The sequence below is a fragment of the Pelophylax lessonae genome (genome assembly GCF_965119305.1).
Source record: "Pelophylax lessonae genome assembly, chromosome: 4".
NCBI classification, from domain to species: Eukaryota; Metazoa; Chordata; class Amphibia; order Anura; family Ranidae; genus Pelophylax; species Pelophylax lessonae.
Window position 1 is genome coordinate 601,318,549 of NC_138771.1, and position 19,109 is coordinate 601,337,657.

General features: G+C 43.2%; 1 protein-coding gene across 7 annotated transcripts in view; it reads right to left on the reverse strand.

Moving 5' to 3' along the window:
* DOCK6 (dedicator of cytokinesis 6) overlaps positions 1–19,109 on the reverse strand; it is a 274,954-nt gene that overhangs the window by 37,058 nt on the left and 218,787 nt on the right. For 6 of the 7 annotated variants that reach the window (XM_082257264.1, XM_082257262.1, XM_082257260.1 and 3 more), the window contains 7 exons: positions 17,503–17,586; positions 16,032–16,127; positions 14,453–14,593; positions 13,675–13,788; positions 7,037–7,207; positions 3,976–4,115; positions 771–940 (listed from right to left, as the gene is read on the reverse strand). In XM_082257264.1, the coding sequence (XP_082113390.1) occupies positions 771–940; positions 3,976–4,115; positions 7,037–7,207; positions 13,675–13,788; positions 14,453–14,593; positions 16,032–16,127; positions 17,503–17,586 (916 nt within the window). The remainder of the gene's footprint in view (positions 1–770; positions 941–3,975; positions 4,116–7,036; positions 7,208–13,674; positions 13,789–14,452; positions 14,594–16,031; positions 16,128–17,502; positions 17,587–19,109) is intronic. The other variant, XM_082257263.1, reaches the window with a different exon arrangement.

A 19,109-nucleotide genomic window follows, 5' to 3' on the forward strand; every position in this document is an offset into this window, starting at 1 on the left:
TATAAAAAAAATGCATTGCAAAAATTACTTTGGCTTAGAATACACTGAACAAGTTTTTTTTTTTCTTTTAAAGTTCTTTTTTTGTGTAATCAGGTAATTAATATCTATAAATATACTGTATATACACACCGATCAACCATAACATTATGACCACTGACAGGCAAAGTGAATAACATTGATTATCTCAACACAATGGCACCTAAAAATTGGTGGGAAACATTGGGCAGAAAGTGAACATGTTGTCCCCCGAGGTTGATGTATTGAAAGCAGAAAAAAAGTCAAAGTGTAAGGATTACATTTCTTTGACAAGGGCCAATCTTGTAATGTCTAGACAAATGGGTCAAAGCAACTCCAAATCTGCAGCTCTTGTGGGATGGTCCCGGTCTGCAGGGTGCACGGTGTTCGCTCATCTTTTCTTTCTTTTTTTTTTTTTTTTGAAAAGGTGAACTAACCCTTTAAACCATTCTTTATAAAGAACAACCACAAATCCAAAGACTAGTTGCACAAAAATGGAAAACCCAAAGGCTACATCCACTATATCCCATAAATTGACGCCAATTCACCCTCAGCAGCAAAAATCACATGTCCCCTTTAAACATAACCGTTCCAATTTGTCTGTGAAATCGGGCCTGTGAGGGGAGCTGGAAGGAGCAGAGAGTCTTGGTTCCAGGAATCCATCTGTCAAAGGCTTGGCAGCCCCAGGAGGTGACACATGTCTCTGGATCGCAGCCTCTCAGCTTATCAGTAAAGTGTGTTAAATGGATATTCACCCGTGAAGTCGTACAGATGAGGGAGAGTTTCCATGACGATGCCAATCAGAGGGAGATAAAGACGGGAAATGCTCTGCCTGACCGCGGGCTCAGAGTAGCGCGGATCCATGTCGTGGCTACAGAGGAGATTGTGCAGAGTGCTGATAGCTTTCTTCTGAAGGAAAAACACCCTGTGTGGAGAGGAAGAGAAATAGGTCTACACAGTTCATTTATATCGAGCCAGCAGTGTACTCCATGCTCTACAGAACAACTACAAATACATGTATTAGGAGGAAACACAGATCTAATAACTGAGAGATATTGGGCAGCACAGTGGCTGAGTGATTAGCATTTCCACCTGGCAGTACTAGGGCCGTTGGTTTCAATCCCAACCATGGCACTACCTGCCTGGAGTTTTCCCAGTGCCTGCGTGGGTTTCCTCCCACACTCCAAAGACATGCTGGTAGGTTAATTGGCTCCTGTCTAAATTGGCCCTAGTATGTACAGTATCTCACAAAAGTGAGTACACCCCTCACATTTTTGTAAATATTTTATTATATCTTTTCATGTGATAACACCGAAGAAATTACACTTTGTTACAATGTAAAGTAGTGAGTGTACAGCTTGTATAACAGTGTAAATTTGCTGTCCCCTCAAAATAACTCACACATTCATTAATGTCTAAACCGCTGGCTTTGTGAGATACTGTATATGCATGAATGTAAGTTAGGGACCTTAGATTGTAAGCTCCTTGAGGGCAGAGACTGATGTGAATGTACAATAAATATGCAAAAGCGCTCCATAAATTGACGGCGCTATTTAAGAACCTGTAATAATATTATTATTATTATTATTAATGAGCCAATCAACATTAGATAGCAGTCGAAAGATTGCTACCCCCAGTGGCATCGCTTTTTTGGGTGTGCTGTGGGAGGTGTTTCGCTAGTCCTACTCCACTCCTGGGGTGAACACAGGCGGCAAACCACTTCATGTTTTTATACTTCTTTTGGGCTTAAATCTATGTGACGCCAGCTTCTATTGACCTGGTCAGTATTTGTGCAGATGTGCATGCTGTATCTACTTTTCAAATATACATATTATTGTGAATTCACTTTTATCTTTTGTATTATAGAATATATATGTATGTATACAGTGTGTGAGCATCCCTGAAGAAGAGTGAAAAACATGAATTCTCGAAACGCCTCTTCAGGTCTTTTCAGACCACTTATTGCTATGGTTTACATGTGTTTACGCTCTACTTATACTGTTTTCTAAGATGTTTTTATCATGTCTTTAATAAAATGTATATTTTTATTATTACACCTTGTGGTCACTTGTCCGTACTGCCTATAATAGTCCCACCCTTTTGGTGGGTTTTCCTTTTCCATACTATAAGAAGGGGTTCTTTACAGTATGAGCAGTAAAAATGGAACTACAGCCAAAACATTTTTCTTTTAGATTCGATAGCATAAAGAGGCCTGGGACCTGTCAGGTTTGTGATGTGGTCTAGGGCCCTACTGGGAAGAGTTACTGATGCTTTCTGTCTCAATGACCACACTTGACGTGTGGCCATAGAGAGAGGCAGTAATAAAAAACCACCACTATCGGCCGTGTGTGGTCTAAAACGTGAGAACCTGGTCTATTTATGACAGTGTAGAACACTGCATATGACTGCCATTACTTATTATTACCTTACCATTGTTGCCTGGGTTGAAGTAAATCTGACCTCAACTACCATTTTAAATCTTATATGCAAAGATCTGCCATGTCAGAAATATGGGGGCTACAGTTGCAGACATGAAAATGCTAGTTGCTGAGCTGTTATGTCCCCCTATATTTGCAATACTGACCTGAAACAAGTATGCTCACCACAAAAGAAAATATCCCAAATCCCGTGCAAGCCCGTCCATACCACAAGGGATAGCAGCCACAGTCCAGCTGTGCCACACCCCCAACACTGTTTGCTTCAACCTCCAGGACTAAGCCCCGTGGGCTGAACGAAACGCGTTGGAGCGTGTTGCTTAGACGGAGCTGGACTAAGGCTGCTGTCACTTGCGGGGCAGATGGGCTTGCATTTGGCATATTTTTTCTGCTCAAAGTTGTTCAGAGTTAGGACAGACTCTTGACCCAGTCTGCACCTACAGTGGGATCCACCGAACATAGCTTCAGAAGCCTGAGCAGAGACCCAAAGTGTCATATATGCTCACCATAAGAGGCATGGAAAAATCAGAAGTACTGATCTGCATACCTGTTTTGGGTAAGTGGCTCAAAGCATTAAAGAAAGAGGGTCAAGCATGACAGCCAGACAGACATTTCCAAATAAAGTGATTGTAAACTCTCGATTTTTTTTCATTAAAAATAACAAAACATGTTATACTTACCTCCTCTGTGCAGTTGGTTTTGCACAAAGCAGTCTGGATCATCCTCTTCTTGGGTCCCTCTTCAGGGCTTCTGGCTCCTCTATCCTATTGAGTGCCCATACAGCAAGCAGCTTGCTATGGGGCACCCGAGCCAAGTCACAGCTCCCTTTGTCCATTCAGACACAGAACCACGGTTCGGCCCCCCACCCCTCTTTCTACTGACTTTGACAGCAGCGGGAGCCAATGGCGGCGCCGCTACTGTGCCTCAGCCAATCAGGAGAGTCCCGGACGGCCGAGGCACTCGTGCCTGGAGGAAGATCCGACTCAGGTAAGTATTATGAGGGCTGCTACACACAGAAGGCTTTTTACCCAAATGCATTAAGATAAAAAACCTTCTGTCTTTAAGGTAATAATGGCAACCGCCATAAATTTCTCACAACCAATATGGGGCAGTCATGTCAATTGGCTCTTGAATCTTCTAGTTTCCTGGTTATCTCTGACTGCCATACTTTCTGAGCCATTGATATGGATTAAATGGAATAAAACTACAAACTGGGAAAATCTGAAGTTATCTGCATACTTGTTTTAGGTCAGAGACTTAGATCACTGAAGCCAAAGGGTCATCATGGCAGCTAGTCAACTAGAAGATATTAACAATGGCAGCTCTCATATTACTCCTATGTGAGGTTTCCCTTAATCTAGCTGTATCCCGGTAATGATTGGCAGCCCTACCATTCAGGTGGGGCAGCAGGTAGGTAAGAAATTAGATAAGGAAAGGTGGGCATCAACAACTGATACCCAAGGGCTGATGCTACCATCCTAGGATGAGCGCAGATACAGGACAGTAAGTGGGCACTGGAACTCACCCTTCCACATCAGGCTCCAGTATCAGGGAGAGCTCAGTCAGGATCAGGCCTGACAAGAAGTGCTGCTGTCTGAACGGCACTGACAGCTCAAACATATTAGTGATGGTCTTGTCCTGGGCTGGACTGGAAAGCATGGAGCTCTGAAGGACAAAAGAAGAGAGGAACCATTACAGAGAATTCTTAATACAGCTTTCCACAGACCTTAGAACATGACGTTTATGTAAAACTATTTTTTGTAAGCTTCAAATCAGAGTGAGAATAGAATAAACCTCCCATTCAAATTTTTGTTGTGTCCCATTGGGAAGATTTCCCTTCATTTCTTGTTCTGGAGACACCACAGGTAGTGAAAGAAGTATAGCTAAAGTTTTTTTGGCTGTACTTCTGTGGATCCCAGGTGTGCAATTGTTTCTGCACTCCTGTGACCTGTTTTCAGCTGACAGCGGGCTAACGTCGCAGAGCTGGTCCAGGCTCTGAAAAAGATCCTGACCATATTGTCGGGATCCACCCCAGATGCCTGTACCGGCAGCTGGCTCAGCCTCTCTGCGAGTGTTTGATCGCTCAGTTCTCAGCATGGAGCATCGTTCCGAAGCTGCATCCACCTAGGTAAGTATCATTTTTTTTTGTTTGTTTTCACGAATCCCACCTTTCTTTTTGAAAGGGAATCACTCCAAAGTGAGGGAAATACTGTTAGCTGTCACCTGAACACGTTTCCCCATTGGAAGATCTCCCCTCTAGTCCCGTCCTGTTCTGGTGACATAAATTCTCCCCAAATGCTCATCTCGGGCATGTAAAGTTCTTTAAAGGGCTTTTTAACCCCTTATGTACCACATTATGTTTTTCAATGGCAGATAGGTGGATGTTTATTTACCCAGTGTTGTTTATGAATGGCACTGGATGAAATAGCTGCCAGGCCACTGATCTCCTGAGTGATCGATGTGTACCCAGCCGCCATTAAATGAGTATACAGAGACAATGTACCCAGCCAATCTGAGCGGCTGGATACCATGCGATCACTGATTGGTCATCACAGCGATCACACAGTAATATTTACAATGCTGATCCCTCCCCTTTCCCTTACAACAGGGGAAGGAGAGGGACTGACTGTTCATGAATGGGCACAGAATGAACGGATCAGAGGCTGCAGCTACTTATCCATTCATTCTGCTGCTTATTTTTTAACCCTTTCCACATACTATATCTAATACTGTCCCTAGTGACTAGCAAATTAACCCTTCATTTACCTTATCCCGCACTTACTAAACATTAACCTCTTCATCTCTATCCTGCCCTATATGTGACCAGTACATTAACCCCTTCACTGACTCCTTCCTCTGTGTATGATCTGTACCATTAATGTATTTACCATTCTCAAGTTACAAAGTTACATGTTATCCCCCTCAGTACCGGCATGGTTCTTCATTTCCAAAAATATAAATTCACCTTGGGTTGTCTACTTTCCAAAAAAGGGTCATTGAGGTATTTCCATACTAGTTTGGCATTTGTATTTTAACAGAAAGTATGGGAAATGCCTCACTGCCTATGATTGGCGGTGTGCAGTGAGCGGTTACTGGTGGGATTTCTCAGGTGGGTTTGGGATTACGATCTAAAGACACCTGAGCCCATCCATACTGGTTACCTTCAGGACTATGAGGATTTTGATAGTCCTGTTATTATTTTATTCTCGTAAGTCCATACTCCTGAAACAGAAATCTCCACATGCCCTTACCTTGAACCTTTGGAAGTCTGTGGTTAATAAAATTCTACTATTTTACAAATTTACATATAAATCTAGAGGATACTCTGACAAATTCTCTAAGGTATGGAACATTTGGACGGAGTCCAGGGACACAGTTGTCCCAACATAACTGCCCCAATGACTCACACTGACCTGCTTTTCATTATTTGATATTGATTAAGTCAGTATACTGTGGGATAGTCTTCTCCTGATGTCTGCTTAGCACCTGCCAGCAGTATCTAGTAAGGTTGTCTTAGGCTTTGGCTGCCAAATATTTAAGTTTTTTTGTGCTTGCTTTTTGTGTTTGTTCTCTTAAGCCTATGTATGCTCAAATAGGCTTTGTTTTGTACACTCTACCCTTTCTTAAATTTAATAAAAAGAATTTCAAAATATGTGGTGTTATGGCACTGCAAAGGTTTAACTTGGTGTGTGGAGGGCCTATAAGCACCCCAGTATCAGAAAATAATTTGTGATCACTGTGACCTGTTTTTAAGTCTCTGTCTTCCTGTTGTTTAGGACCCCAGTGGAGAAATCTCCCCAAGTTCTAGTATAGCCCCAACAGGCAGAGGGTTTAAAGAGGTTGTAAACCCATACAACATTTTTTTTTTGCAACCTGTAAGAGAAACACATAATGAGCTAGTATGCATCGCATACTAGCTCATTATGCAATACTTACCTTAGAATGAGCCCCGCCGTCCCGCCCGCTTACCTCTATGACGGGCGACGTGTCAAGTCGCCCGTCTTCCGGGATCACGGCATCCGGCCATCTGATTGGCCGGGGGCGCGGTGACGTCACTCCCGCGCACGCGCGCAGGAGCCGACAGTCACGGCACGGGACTCTGAAGAAACGGCACCAGCGGCCGTTCCTTCAGAGCGCATGCGCCAGTGACGTCACTGGCTGTATGTAAGGTAAATATCTCCTAAACGGTACATGTTTAGGAGATATTTACAGTACCTATAGGTAAGCCTTAATATAGGCTTACCTATAGGTACAAGTGTCAGAGGAGGGTTTACTCCCTCTTTAAAAGAAAGCCAAGGCACTGGCATAGGGATCTTTGAGTTCTTCTGATCTTAGAATGAAGAAACCACTAGATGGTGCACAGCACAGAAATACTGCATGGCATGCCCACTAGGGGATTCCCTATATGAAAAAAATACAGCACATATTTAGGCAACTAACAGTAGCTGCTTGCCTTTTAGCAAAGTTCTCAGCAGGTTCCCTAGCTGTTGATAAAAGTAGACCTCCCTAGAGCTCAGGACCCCCTGCCCCTCCTCCAACAAGAAAAAAATCATTCTGACTAGTGTTTAAGTTAGCACCATTGTTACCTGAGATGTTGTGGAAGAGATGGAGGGCGAGGGAGAATTGGGGGGTGACAGGCGGCTGCAGGGCAAGTTTAAGGGGACGTAGTGTTCATGCGAGCACACGATGCGGATAAAATCCATACGCAGAGAGATTAGCACATTCGGGTTCTGGGCCTTTGACAATTTACTGTTTATCTGTAAAACAGAAGACATAGGTAGTGTCATACATAATGCATAAAGGTTTGTCAGTTTAAAAATTATGCTGTTAAGGAGAAATACATTTCCAGCTTAAATCGTACATTTCAGGGACATAAACAGAAAAGGCGTGCAAAGTCTTACTATTTATTTTCTTTCTTAAGCAGCTACATCTTGAGTAGAAAAGCCTGTCTCTTGCCAGTGCTGCAGAAGGACCCTTACTCTCTGTGGGGAAGCAGTGGTCCCTCTGAAGAGGTCCAAAATGCTCCCCGTTGAGTCAGGCCTATAGTTCTGCAATCAGCAAAGCTCATACTTTCTGCTGATTGGAGAGCTCAAGTAGGGGACAAGTCAGACCACTGCTTATTTACAGAGAGCAGAATCCTTCTCTGCAGCATGCTGCCAGCTGTGGCTGCTTGCTAAAAAAATAAAAAAGCAAACTGTAAGACTGCACACCTTTTATTCTGATGCACCTGGAATTAATTTTGCATGTTTAAACTAGAAATTCAGTTGAGGTTTAGGCAAAAATCTACATTTTATGTGTTGGTTAAAAGAAAAAAAATGGCCTGTACTAAGAGCCTATATGTGTGGATACAGCTAAGCTTAGGCTGTGTCCATCCCATTAAAATCTAATGTTGATAAGGGTCTGTTGTTTTAACTCTGCACCCTGTTTAGTGCCTATAAAGTGTTACCTTGTCTGCCACTTTATATTTCCCTTCTGATTTTGGACACCAGGATATGAGAGCATAAGTAGCTCAGTCTACTAATTCCACACCAGAATAGGCAGTCACATTACTGGTAGACCCTCTGATCATCTTTGCTGTGTTCTTTAATATGGGATTAGTCAACTGCAACATGGCTGTCAAAACCCCTGTGATTCAATGTACCCCTACAAGCTAGTCTCCTTGTTGGATCTTTAATTTATTTTATTGTATGTCACATGTATCATGGTAATTCGTTAAATAAAACAACTTACAGTAGGTTTTCAAAAATGGTTAAGCTCCGGAGGTTTATATTTCTTTAGGTTTATGTGTTTATTTTGGCAATTAGAACATTTTGAGTCTGTGGTAGGCCATAAGCCAGGTCACGTGCTTTTCAGTTAGTGAGCAGTTGGTCATCACCGGAGTTGCAGGGGAGGTTGCAATGCCATTTAGGTTTGATTATTATGGAGCATACAACAGGAGGAGTTGGAACATCTTGAGATAGGCAGGGTGAAATTCCCAAGAGATATAAGAAGTGAGTGGATAAGTCAGCTTTCCATATTCTGCCTACCACTAAAGTATTACTTTTGGGTTAAAAGTGAGTATATACCCCAAAAGGGAGCCTGGGTGGAATGCAAGCCGGTAGTCACCGCTCTCCACTCGCAGGCACCCGTTTGGCTGACGTATCCCCCAATTTTTTATGAACCTATGTACTGTGAACCCAGCAATACTTTATTAAAGATTATTTTAACAGTACTGCACCATTGGGAGCTTTTTTATTCTTTGCCCTGATCAGACCCTGAGGATCCAGGCCATCCAGGAGAGGGATTCCGGATCGTATGGGACTACAAAGCCCAGCAGTTACCTCCCCGGCCTAGGTGGCCCTAAGGCTCATTAGGTCTTAATACCATACGGTATCTAAGACCCACAACTTCTGGTGAGTGTATACCCCCCATTATTTCACACGGTTGACACCACAAGTACCAGCATTTGGACTATTGGAGGACCCAGCACTAAGCACCTGCACTTTCCCTATTGGCACTCAAGTTTTATCTGCATAATTACCGAAGTCACTTATGAACTGTATACTTGGACTAATTCTTGACACTATTAAGGCACTTATATGGCTTTAGAGCCGGTTCACATTAGAGCGATCCGACTTGCCAGGGCGACCTCACAAGTCGCGGTGCGCTGCTCGCACCGCGACCTCGGAGCGGCCGGCACGGAATTCATAACATTGAAGTCAATGCAGGTCGCTCCGGGTCGCCCCAAAGAAGCTCCGGACCCTTTTTCTAAGTCGGAGCGACTTGTGTGGCTCCTATTAGAACGGGTCCACAGCTTCTCTATGGCAGGCGACCTACGGCGACCTGTCAGGCGACCAGGTCGCCTGACAGGTCGCCCCAGTGTGAACCGGCTCTTATTGTGATTTATTCCTCATTTGTTTATTTATTTATATATTGTTATATTTATTTATTTATATATCCACATTTATCTTTTTATCACGCACATGCCCAATTATCTTTGGGTATTTCACTTATTTGTCTACCATTTTTAAACCTAGAATATCGACAAGCAATTGTCCATTCCTGGGTAGTATTAGCAAGCGCTATATCAAATCCCAAATATTTTGGGATTTTACCCTTTATTACTTTTGGGTTAACTGACCATGTAACTGCCATGCCCTGAATATGAATGCTATAACAAGCGACAGTAACACATACTGTAATGCTAACCCATAAAGCTCTATGTAGCAAGCATGCCTTACGATTTCTCAACCAACCGCTGTATTCTGATCATGATTTTCATTTTGCTTACAACGTGGAAAGAAGATTTCATAAAGAAATTGAATATACAACTATTGACATTAAAGGATTTTACACACGTCAGAGTACATATGTGGTTTATATCCTTAAATGTCCATGTGGGTTATATTATTTGGGGAGACCACCCAAAAAATTAAGGACAGGATATCTCAACATAAATCCTCTATTCCTTCCCCGCAGTCTGAATTACCAGTTGCTAAGCATTTTAGACAGTGTGGTCACACTGTAGCTGAATTAGGATTTATGGTAATTGATCACATACCACGACTGAAGAGAGGGGGAAATAGGGAGTTAAAAGTTACAACAGAGGGAAGTAAATTGGATTTCACAACTTGATACTATTTATCCTAGAGGTTTGAATAAGGATTATGATTTACACCTTTTTTTGTAAATATTTGTTTAATATTTTGTTTCTTTTTTTAGATGTGTATATGGATATCCAGTGACACTGTTGTATTGTATGTCTCCTGAATATTAGCTGTAATATTAGTCTCTATTTTTTTCTTTGAGTGAAGACTATCCAGGTGATGCTAATTTCCAGCTGATGAGAGAAGTTGCTATATAATGAATGGGATTAGAATCTGATTTTCATGCTTGCTATTCCTGACGGAGGATCTTAATGGATCCGAAATGTTAACATTTTTTGTTATTTTGATGTCTCCTTCGTGAGTACGGTATATTTTACTCTCTTAATAAATATACAAGGTGCTGCAGATTGGACCCATTTTGTTTTTCTTTATACTGTCAGTCTGGGTGATCTCCACTGCCTGCTCTGCATCTGAAGAATCAAGCTATATACTGGGTGTGTGCAGTCCTGACCTGTTTGTGCATTATGAATATATAAAGTGTTTGATCTCCTGCTGATTTTGTACATTTGCCCACTGACAAAGAAGTGATCAGTCTATATTTTTAATGATAGGTTTATTTTTAACAGTGAGAGACAGAAAAACAACAAAAATATCCAGAAAAACGCATTTCAAAAAAGCTATGAATTGATTTGCATTTTAATAAGTATTTGCAGACATCCCAACCTGCAAAAACACATTTCAGGGAGGTGGCAAACTCATTTCAGGAAGGTGGCATTCCACCCCCCCCTTACACCAATTTAACACAACTAGAGGATGATCAAATGAAATGGAATCATCATACAGAGGTTTACTGAGAGATAATAAAGGAACACTCTAACCAACATGACCACTTCAGTGATTTGAAGTGGTCATGGTGGTAGGAGTCGGAAACACTGCACATGTCGGGATATTTACAATTATGTTCTGGGGGCTAGTTGCACCCCTAGCACATGTGACTTACTGCTGGCTGGTACTGCCGGCAGGAAATGCTGACTGGTACTGCTGGCGGAAAATGTGAGGATCAGCGCTGGAGGAAGCATGCAGAGCCGATGCTTCCTGTATCCCTTGGTCTCCTCACAGGCGGAATGCATTTGATATCACTCGTCCTGTGACAGGATGGAGCCGGAACTATACAGGAAGCATCGGCTCCGTACTGACAGCTGACACAGACAGCTGGGATATCGCGCGGCACTTGCAGGTGTCAGGGAGCCGCAGCCGCACCTCGCGGGAGACTTGGGATGTCTGTATTTGACCCCTTCACACATGACTTAGTACTTGGTAGCAAAATTCTTGTTGGCATTCACAGAGGTCAGACATTTCTTATAGTTGGCAACCAGGGTTTACACACATCTCAGGAGGGATTTTGTACCACTCCTCTTTGCAGATCCTTCCCAAGTCATTAAGGTTTCTAGGCGGATGTTTGTAACTCGAACCTTCAGCTTCCTCCACAATGTTTCTATGGGATTAAGGTCTGGAGACTGGCTAGGCCACTCCAGGACCTTAATGTGCTTTTTCTTAAGCCACTCCTTTGTTGTCTTGGCAGTGTGTTTTGGGTCATTGTCATTCTGGAATACCCATCTACGACCCATTTTCAATGCCCTGGCTGAGGGAAGGACGTTCTCACCTAAGATTTGATGGTGCATGGCCCAATCCATAGTCCCTTTGATGCAGTGAAGTTGTCCTGTCCCCTTGGCAGAAAAAACACCCCCAAAGCATAATGGTTCCTCCTCCATGTTTGACAGTGGGGATGGTGTTCTTGGGGTCATAGGTAAAATTCCTCCTCCAAACACGTCAAGTTGAGATGATGCCAAAGAGCTTGATTTTGGTCTCATTTGACCACAACACATTCACCCAGTTCTCCTCTGAATCATTCAGATGTTCATTAGCAAACTTCAGATGGGCCTGTACATGAGCTTTTCGAGCAGGGGACCTTGCGGGTGCTGCGTGCATGACGTAGGGTGTTACCAATTGATTTCTTGGTGACTATGATCCCAGCTGCCTTGAAATCATTGACAAGATTCTCCCGTGACGTTCTGAGCTGATTCCTCACCGTTCTCATGATTATTGAAACTTCACGAGGTGAGATCCTGCATGGAGCCCCAGACTGAGGGAGATTGAGAGTTATTTTGTGTTTCTTCCATTTATGAAATAATCACACCAACTGTTGTAACCCTCTCACCAAGCTGCTTGGTGATGGTCTTGTAGCCCATTCCAGCCTTATGTAGGTCTACAATCTTGTCCCTGACATCCTTGGGTAGCTCTTTGGTCTTGGCTGTGGTGGAGAGATTGGAATCTGATTGATTGCTTCTGTGGACAGGTGTCTTTTATACAGGTAACAAGCTGAGTTTAGGAGCACTGCCTTTAAGACAGTGCTCCTAATCTCAGCTCGTTACCTGTATAGAAGACACCTGGAAGCAAGAAATTAGTAATCGGCCGATATCGATATTTTGGCCAATGCATATCGGTATCGGCCGATATGGGCTGATATTTTTGTACATTTAAAAATGTTTTTATTTTTTTGACAGGTACTTTTGTAGAGGGATCTGGCATCACTTCACTTCACTTCACGGGTTTTTGCATGGAGACCCGAACAGAACCCGAAGCGACTTTGATCGGGTTTTCGGTGGCCGTGCAGGCTGGTTGCCCGGGTCTCCCAGTAGGACGGAAGACCCGGGCGAGCTGCGGAAGGCGGCGGGAGGACGTCCCCTCCCGCTTCTTGTAATGACAGCCGAGCGGCTTCTCAGCCCCATCGGTTGTCATTACAAGACAGCCGACCGTCGGCTATGAACGCTGGTACCGGGTGATGCCTCTAGCTGCAGGCATCACTCCGGTACAAGCATTTAACCAAAATATTGGCAATATCGGTCACCTCCGAGGCCGATTCCGATATATCAGGGAAAGTGCATATCGGCCCTCGATATATCGTCTTTGCCGATAATCGGTCGATCCCTACAAGAAATCCTGCTGATTAATAAGGGATCAAATACTTATTTCATTCATTAAAATGCAAATCAATTTATAACTGTTTTGAAATGAGTTTTTCTGGATATTTTTGTTGTTATTGTGTGTCTCAATGTTAAAATAAACCTACAATTAAAATTATAGACTAATCATTTCTTTGTCAGTGAGCAAACCTACAAAATCAGCAGGGGATCAAATACTTTTTTCCCTCACTGTATATATGGGGTAGCCACGGCACTTTATGTTTGAAGTAAATGCCCAGGTGCTCACCAACAAGGAAATAAATCCAAAAATCCAAAACCGGTTTAGAGAAACTCACTGGTCTTGCAGAGAAGGAAGATCAATAATAGCAGTGTTTTTATTGTCAACATTTCAATGAAGCTGAGTCCATCTTTCTCAAGACTTTTTTTTGAGAAAGATAAACTGAGATTTATTGAAAAACGTTGACAATAAAAACACTGCTATTTTCGCTGCAAGACCCATTAATGCATCTAAACCAGTTTAAGAGATGTTCTATATAGTTTTAAGCGAGGGATGGATAAATCTCTAAAAACTTCTACGAAGTTCTATTAAAGAACTCTTTGATAGGAAAAAACCAACAAATGTGATAAATGCCATTGATTCTACTATGTATTTACCTGTTTATAATATGAGCGTATGAGGGCAAACACAAAGCCGCGATCCATCAAGGACAAAAGATCATTGAGGAAGAAAGCAAGACTGCTGTTTAGGCGTTCAGCCAGCTCAGTATCCTGTCCAGGGAGAAAGACGTATATATACACATGATTAACAAGGCTCGGGAAATGACTGGAGTCCATCAAGTAGAGGCTATCACAATTCCTATGGGCCAAATTGTTGCCAATTTTGCCCTAAAGGAGGAAGAAATTCCTTCAACACCTCCCCACCAAGTTTTGGGAGCTCACTCCTTGGATCCCAATATGGAGCTCTCACTATCCAATAATTAAATTTGTTTCATGATTATCAAGTTCGGGATCCCCCTCCTCTCTTTGACTCAGAATATGTTTATTAGGTGTGGGAAACTCACTGCTCCTGTACATTGCTGGCTACCAAATGACATTAAATATGGAATTCTCACCGGATCCTCAAACTCATGAGTCAATATATGCACTACAGGGTGCTACACAATATCTGGTCTATAATATTTTGACTTACAGGATCATCCTGAGGCTTGTATCTCGACAATATACAGCACCATGCATATGCACCCAGATCTTGCCTTTGTATATTGCACAATAATACATACCTCTGAATTCATTCTGTTTGTATGTTTTGTATAATAAAACTTTTCATGAAAACTTCTTGAAACTAAAAAAACATTATATGCAAATATATACTTCAGAAAAGGGAAAAAAGAGAGAAAAAAAAAAAAAGATCAATGATTGGAATGTTTGGAACCTTGAGGTATCGGCTGGCGATCTCCGTACAGACGTTGCACACGAGGGCGGATATATCATCTACAAATCTCTCTGGGAAACGTTGCTTTCTGGGGGCGTCTAGTCGCTCGGAGTTATGGAGGTGCAGAGACATGCTTTTTGTCTGAGGATGGGGAAAACAGACATTCTTTATGAATCTGGTACATATAATAATGTCAACCAAAACTAAAGAAGAACTTCACAAAAGTTTTATTTGAATAGGTTTGATTTTATTTTACAATTTGTCTCTAAACACTGCTGCAAACTCTCAATGCAGTCCCACCTCTTCTAAGATATGGGAAGAGAAGGATCAGCACCTTCCCACAATGCAGCATTGAGGAGCAACCCAAAGCCAAGCAGGAGGACTGCTGTAATAAAGTGAAAGGAGGAACTTGTGATTAAATGAGATTTTCAGAAAGTCTGTATTCGCATAGGATAATAAAGCTAAACTCCAGCCACTTTCTCAAATCTGCTGATTACTAAGATTTAAAGCAGAACTATATTCCCAAAAGGGAGTTAGTTCCACTTTAATACACCCCCTTCCTCCCCACCGCAAGCAGAATTGTGGTACATTTTTTTGTTTTTTTTTTCCTGATATGTTTTTTACATTTTGTTTGTATTTTTAGTCCAGACCCTGCCACCATTCCAGCCTAGGCCAGAATGACGTGTACATGTTCCTGCAGCCTCCTGGGATACTTCCATAACATCTCCCAGGAGGCTGCAGAATCAGCACACAAAGCGGCCTGAGAGGTGCAGGTCATTGGAAGTGGCTGCCCACACCCAGAAGAAGCAGCCAACTGAAGAGATACAAGACGGCAGCTTGGAACCCGTAGTGTGGCACCCAGACAACATATTGCAGTGGAATAACACTGTATTCACTGCACTGGTAATTATGTGCTTTGAAGAGCACTACAAGCAAGTGGGAAAAAAACATGGGGGGGGGGGGGAGATTACTGCTTTAAGTCCAAGGAGGTGTATACAACCTCTTGATTTATCTCTTGTATTAAAAACTGACAGTTATACTGAGTGCTGGGAGTACAGCTATTGTTATACTCACAGCACTCTGGCAGGAGAGATACTTCCTTCTCACAGAGTAGCTGCTCTACCTGCCCCTTCCTGTCTGCTGTCCATTCACAGAAGGCTTTGAGTTCCCAAAATACAAAGCAATCTATGATTGCGAGGATGGAGGGACGGACGGGCAGAGTGGCTGCATGTGACTCTGCAGATGTTGGAGCTGAGACCACAAGGTGCAGCATCGGTATAAAGTCACCTATGCTCCCGCACTCACTAAAAATGTAAATAAAAAAAAAAGAGAAGTCCACGAAGTGGCATACACGTCGGTGGACTTAACCCAAAGTAATCCGACCATTTTATAAAGTGGCTGAATTATTGAAATTCAGCTTTAAGAGGCTTTGACTTGGTTTGAACGGGTTTGTAGTAAGGCTAAGTTTTATGAGAAACCATATTACACAAAGACAAATCCACCTCCTTCTGTTCATCACATACTTGGCAGACACTCTCTTGACTTGCCCCTTGTGTTCTTCTATTATCTCTCCACTTACCATGAGCTGGAAGAAGAACCAAGCTTGACTCAGAGCCGCTTCTCGCACTGGACTGGCGCTCACCACCCACTGTAGGACCAGTTCTTCATGCAACAGCTAGACACAACAAGCCACAGTCAGCCATAAAGAATAAACTTACCAACATCATATGCTACCAAATACTCATGTTTTACCTAGCTGTGTCACAATGACATTATTTACTACAAATAACATAACTCCCCCTGTCTGTGTCACCCTGTAGAGGAAGGGGCAGACTCCATGTCACATAGCTCTTCCTGGGTGGTGTCACCCTGTGGTGGGAGTGGGCAGACTGCATGTCACATAGCTACTTCATTCTGTGTCACCCTGTGGTGGGAGGGACAGACTTCATGTCACATAGTTCCTCTTGTCTGTGTCACCCTGTGGTGGGAGGGACAGACTTCATGTCACATAGTTCCTCCCATCTGTGTCACCCTGTGGTGGGAGGGACAGACTTCATGTCACATAGCTTCTCCTGGGTGGTGTCACCCTGTGGTAGGAGTGGGCAAACTCCATGTCACATAGATCCTTCATTCTGTGTCATCCTGTGGTGGGAGGGACAGACTTCATGTCACATAGATCCTCCCATCTGTGTCACCCTGTGGTGGGAGGGACAGACTTCATGTCACATAGTTCCTCCCATCTGTGTCACACTGTGGTGGGAGGGACAGACTTCATGTCACATAGCTTCTCCTGCGTGGTGTCACCCTGTGGTAAGAGGGACAGGCTCCACGTCACATAGCTCCTTCGGTCTGTGTCACCCTGTGGTGGGAGGAACAGATGCCATGTCACCCCGTGGGGGCAGACTACATGTTATACAACTCCTCCTGTGTGGTGTCACCCTCTAATGGGGGGGGGGGGGGCAGACTCTGTGTCACATAGCTCCTCCAGTGTAATCTCATCCTGTGGTGGGAAGGAAAGACTCTATGTCACATAGCTCCTCCTGTCTGTGACACCCTATAGTGGGAGGGGAAGACTCCGTGTCACACAGCTCCTTCTGTCTGTGTCACCCTGTAGTGGGAGGGGCAGACTCCATGTCCCATAGCTCCTCCTGTCTGTGCCACCCTCTGGTGAAAAGGAATGATACATCCTACTACTTGTCAGTATTTCTTGCTAACATTCATTTGAACTTTTACAAGTTAAACATGAAAACAAGAAACATTTTCTAAAAACACACATCATATTAGTAACAGATAGAGTTTTATAAATAGGCAAGTGAATGGGTAAAGCTCACATGCAGTATTGATCACTAGTTAGATGTTACTTAAAAATAAGTGTTATATAATTCTCCTCAACAGGAAGGTTTAAAAGAGTTAGTTGCCAGCTGTATTTTTATTTTTTTTAGCAGCCTTGGCTACCTGGCTCCTGGAACCCTCCAGTCCTAGTTCAGCATCATTACAAAGACCTAAGCTACAGTAAACCATAACACGCATCAAACAGCCAGAGCAAATACCTTTTTAGCAGTGAGGCGAGGCTGGGTGGAGGACACTTCTCCCTCCACGTAAGTGGACATGCGATTTGGACTTCGTTCATTGTTCTATGGAGAAGTTAAAAGGTGGCCGTAGAAGAGTTTGATGGTAAATGGAAGAGAAGGTGGAAGTAGGAAATATGGCGGGGTTAGAAACAAGAAAGACAGATGAATGACAACCATATGACATGCAGAATAAACTACAGAAAAACTGAATCTTGCTTTAAAAAGGGATCCTCAGACCAAATGAAAATGCTCTGTAATGCAGCAAGCTTTCTGATTTGAGGTGCTTTGTGCTAGGCAGTCCTTTTATTCTGAATGGCCTGTTAATGCACCTTAATTCAAGAAAAAAAAAGTGTGCAATTTCAGTCTGTGCAATGCACAGAGCATGTGCATCCATGTACCTTTGTGTGATAGAATGCATGCGTGCTACAACATACTATAGATGTGCACTGGAGTGCAACTAACTTTTTTTAAACACATATAATGGATACGAATAATGTGCAATAACGCACAAAAGTGCTACACATGCTCCATGCAGCACATACATCGGACCTATCTCCATAGTAATGAATGGAAACTTTTACATTTTCATACAAAAACATGGAGAGGAGTAGGCAGGCCCTGGAGACTGCTTAGCCAAGTATGAAAAATTGGATTTTTGACTTACTGTAAAATCCATTTCTCTGATGTTCATTGACGGAAATAGCTCCTGATCTTCATAAACATTGGGTTATACTGCTCCCTACAGGAGTGGGACACTAGGCAGAAAAAGAATCTGGCTACGCCTATGGGCAGTCCCAGGGGGTATACTCCCTCTCCCTGCTACAGGTACTCAGTTTAGTTACAAGCAGTGTCCGAAGAATTACAACTCCATAGAGGGGTGGGTACAGTGTCCATCAATGATCATCAGAGAAATGGATTTTACGGTAAGTCAAAAATCACATTTTCTCTTTCGTTCACTGACGGAAACAGCTCCTGATCTTCTTAACCATTGGGACGTCCCAAAGCAATGTTAAACATGAGGGGTTGGAACAGTGAAAAAATTCCCAAGGCTAAACAATAGCCCACCAGGCAACAGGAGCTCAACCAAAACAACTGGAGCCCACCTGAAAAAAACAATACACCCTCGAAAAGGATCAGGTCCTCTAAACAGCAGCCTGAAAAACCTTGCAGCCAAAGGAAGCATCCGCAGAAGCCAACACATCCACTTTATAAAACATTGCGAAAGTGTGCACCGACGACCAGGTGGCTGCCTTGCAAATCTGCGTCACTGAAGGCCCAGGAGGCACTAAGCGCCTGAGTGCGCCTTAACAGAGAAAGGAGGAACCTGACCCTTGATGGAATAGGCCTGGTCGCAGAAGAAGTGGACAACCCTTTCCGAGGCCCATCAGTGAGCACAAATAGTGAGTCTGACTACCTGAAAGACTCGGTAGCTGCCAGGTACACCCTAATTGCCCGGACCACATCCAAGGCATGCAAGACAATTTCCTTCGGATGTTTAGGCCTGGGACACAGGGAAGGCAACACAATATCTTAATTCAAATTAAACAACCTTTGGGAGGAATGACGAACAGGGGGCAAAGAACCGC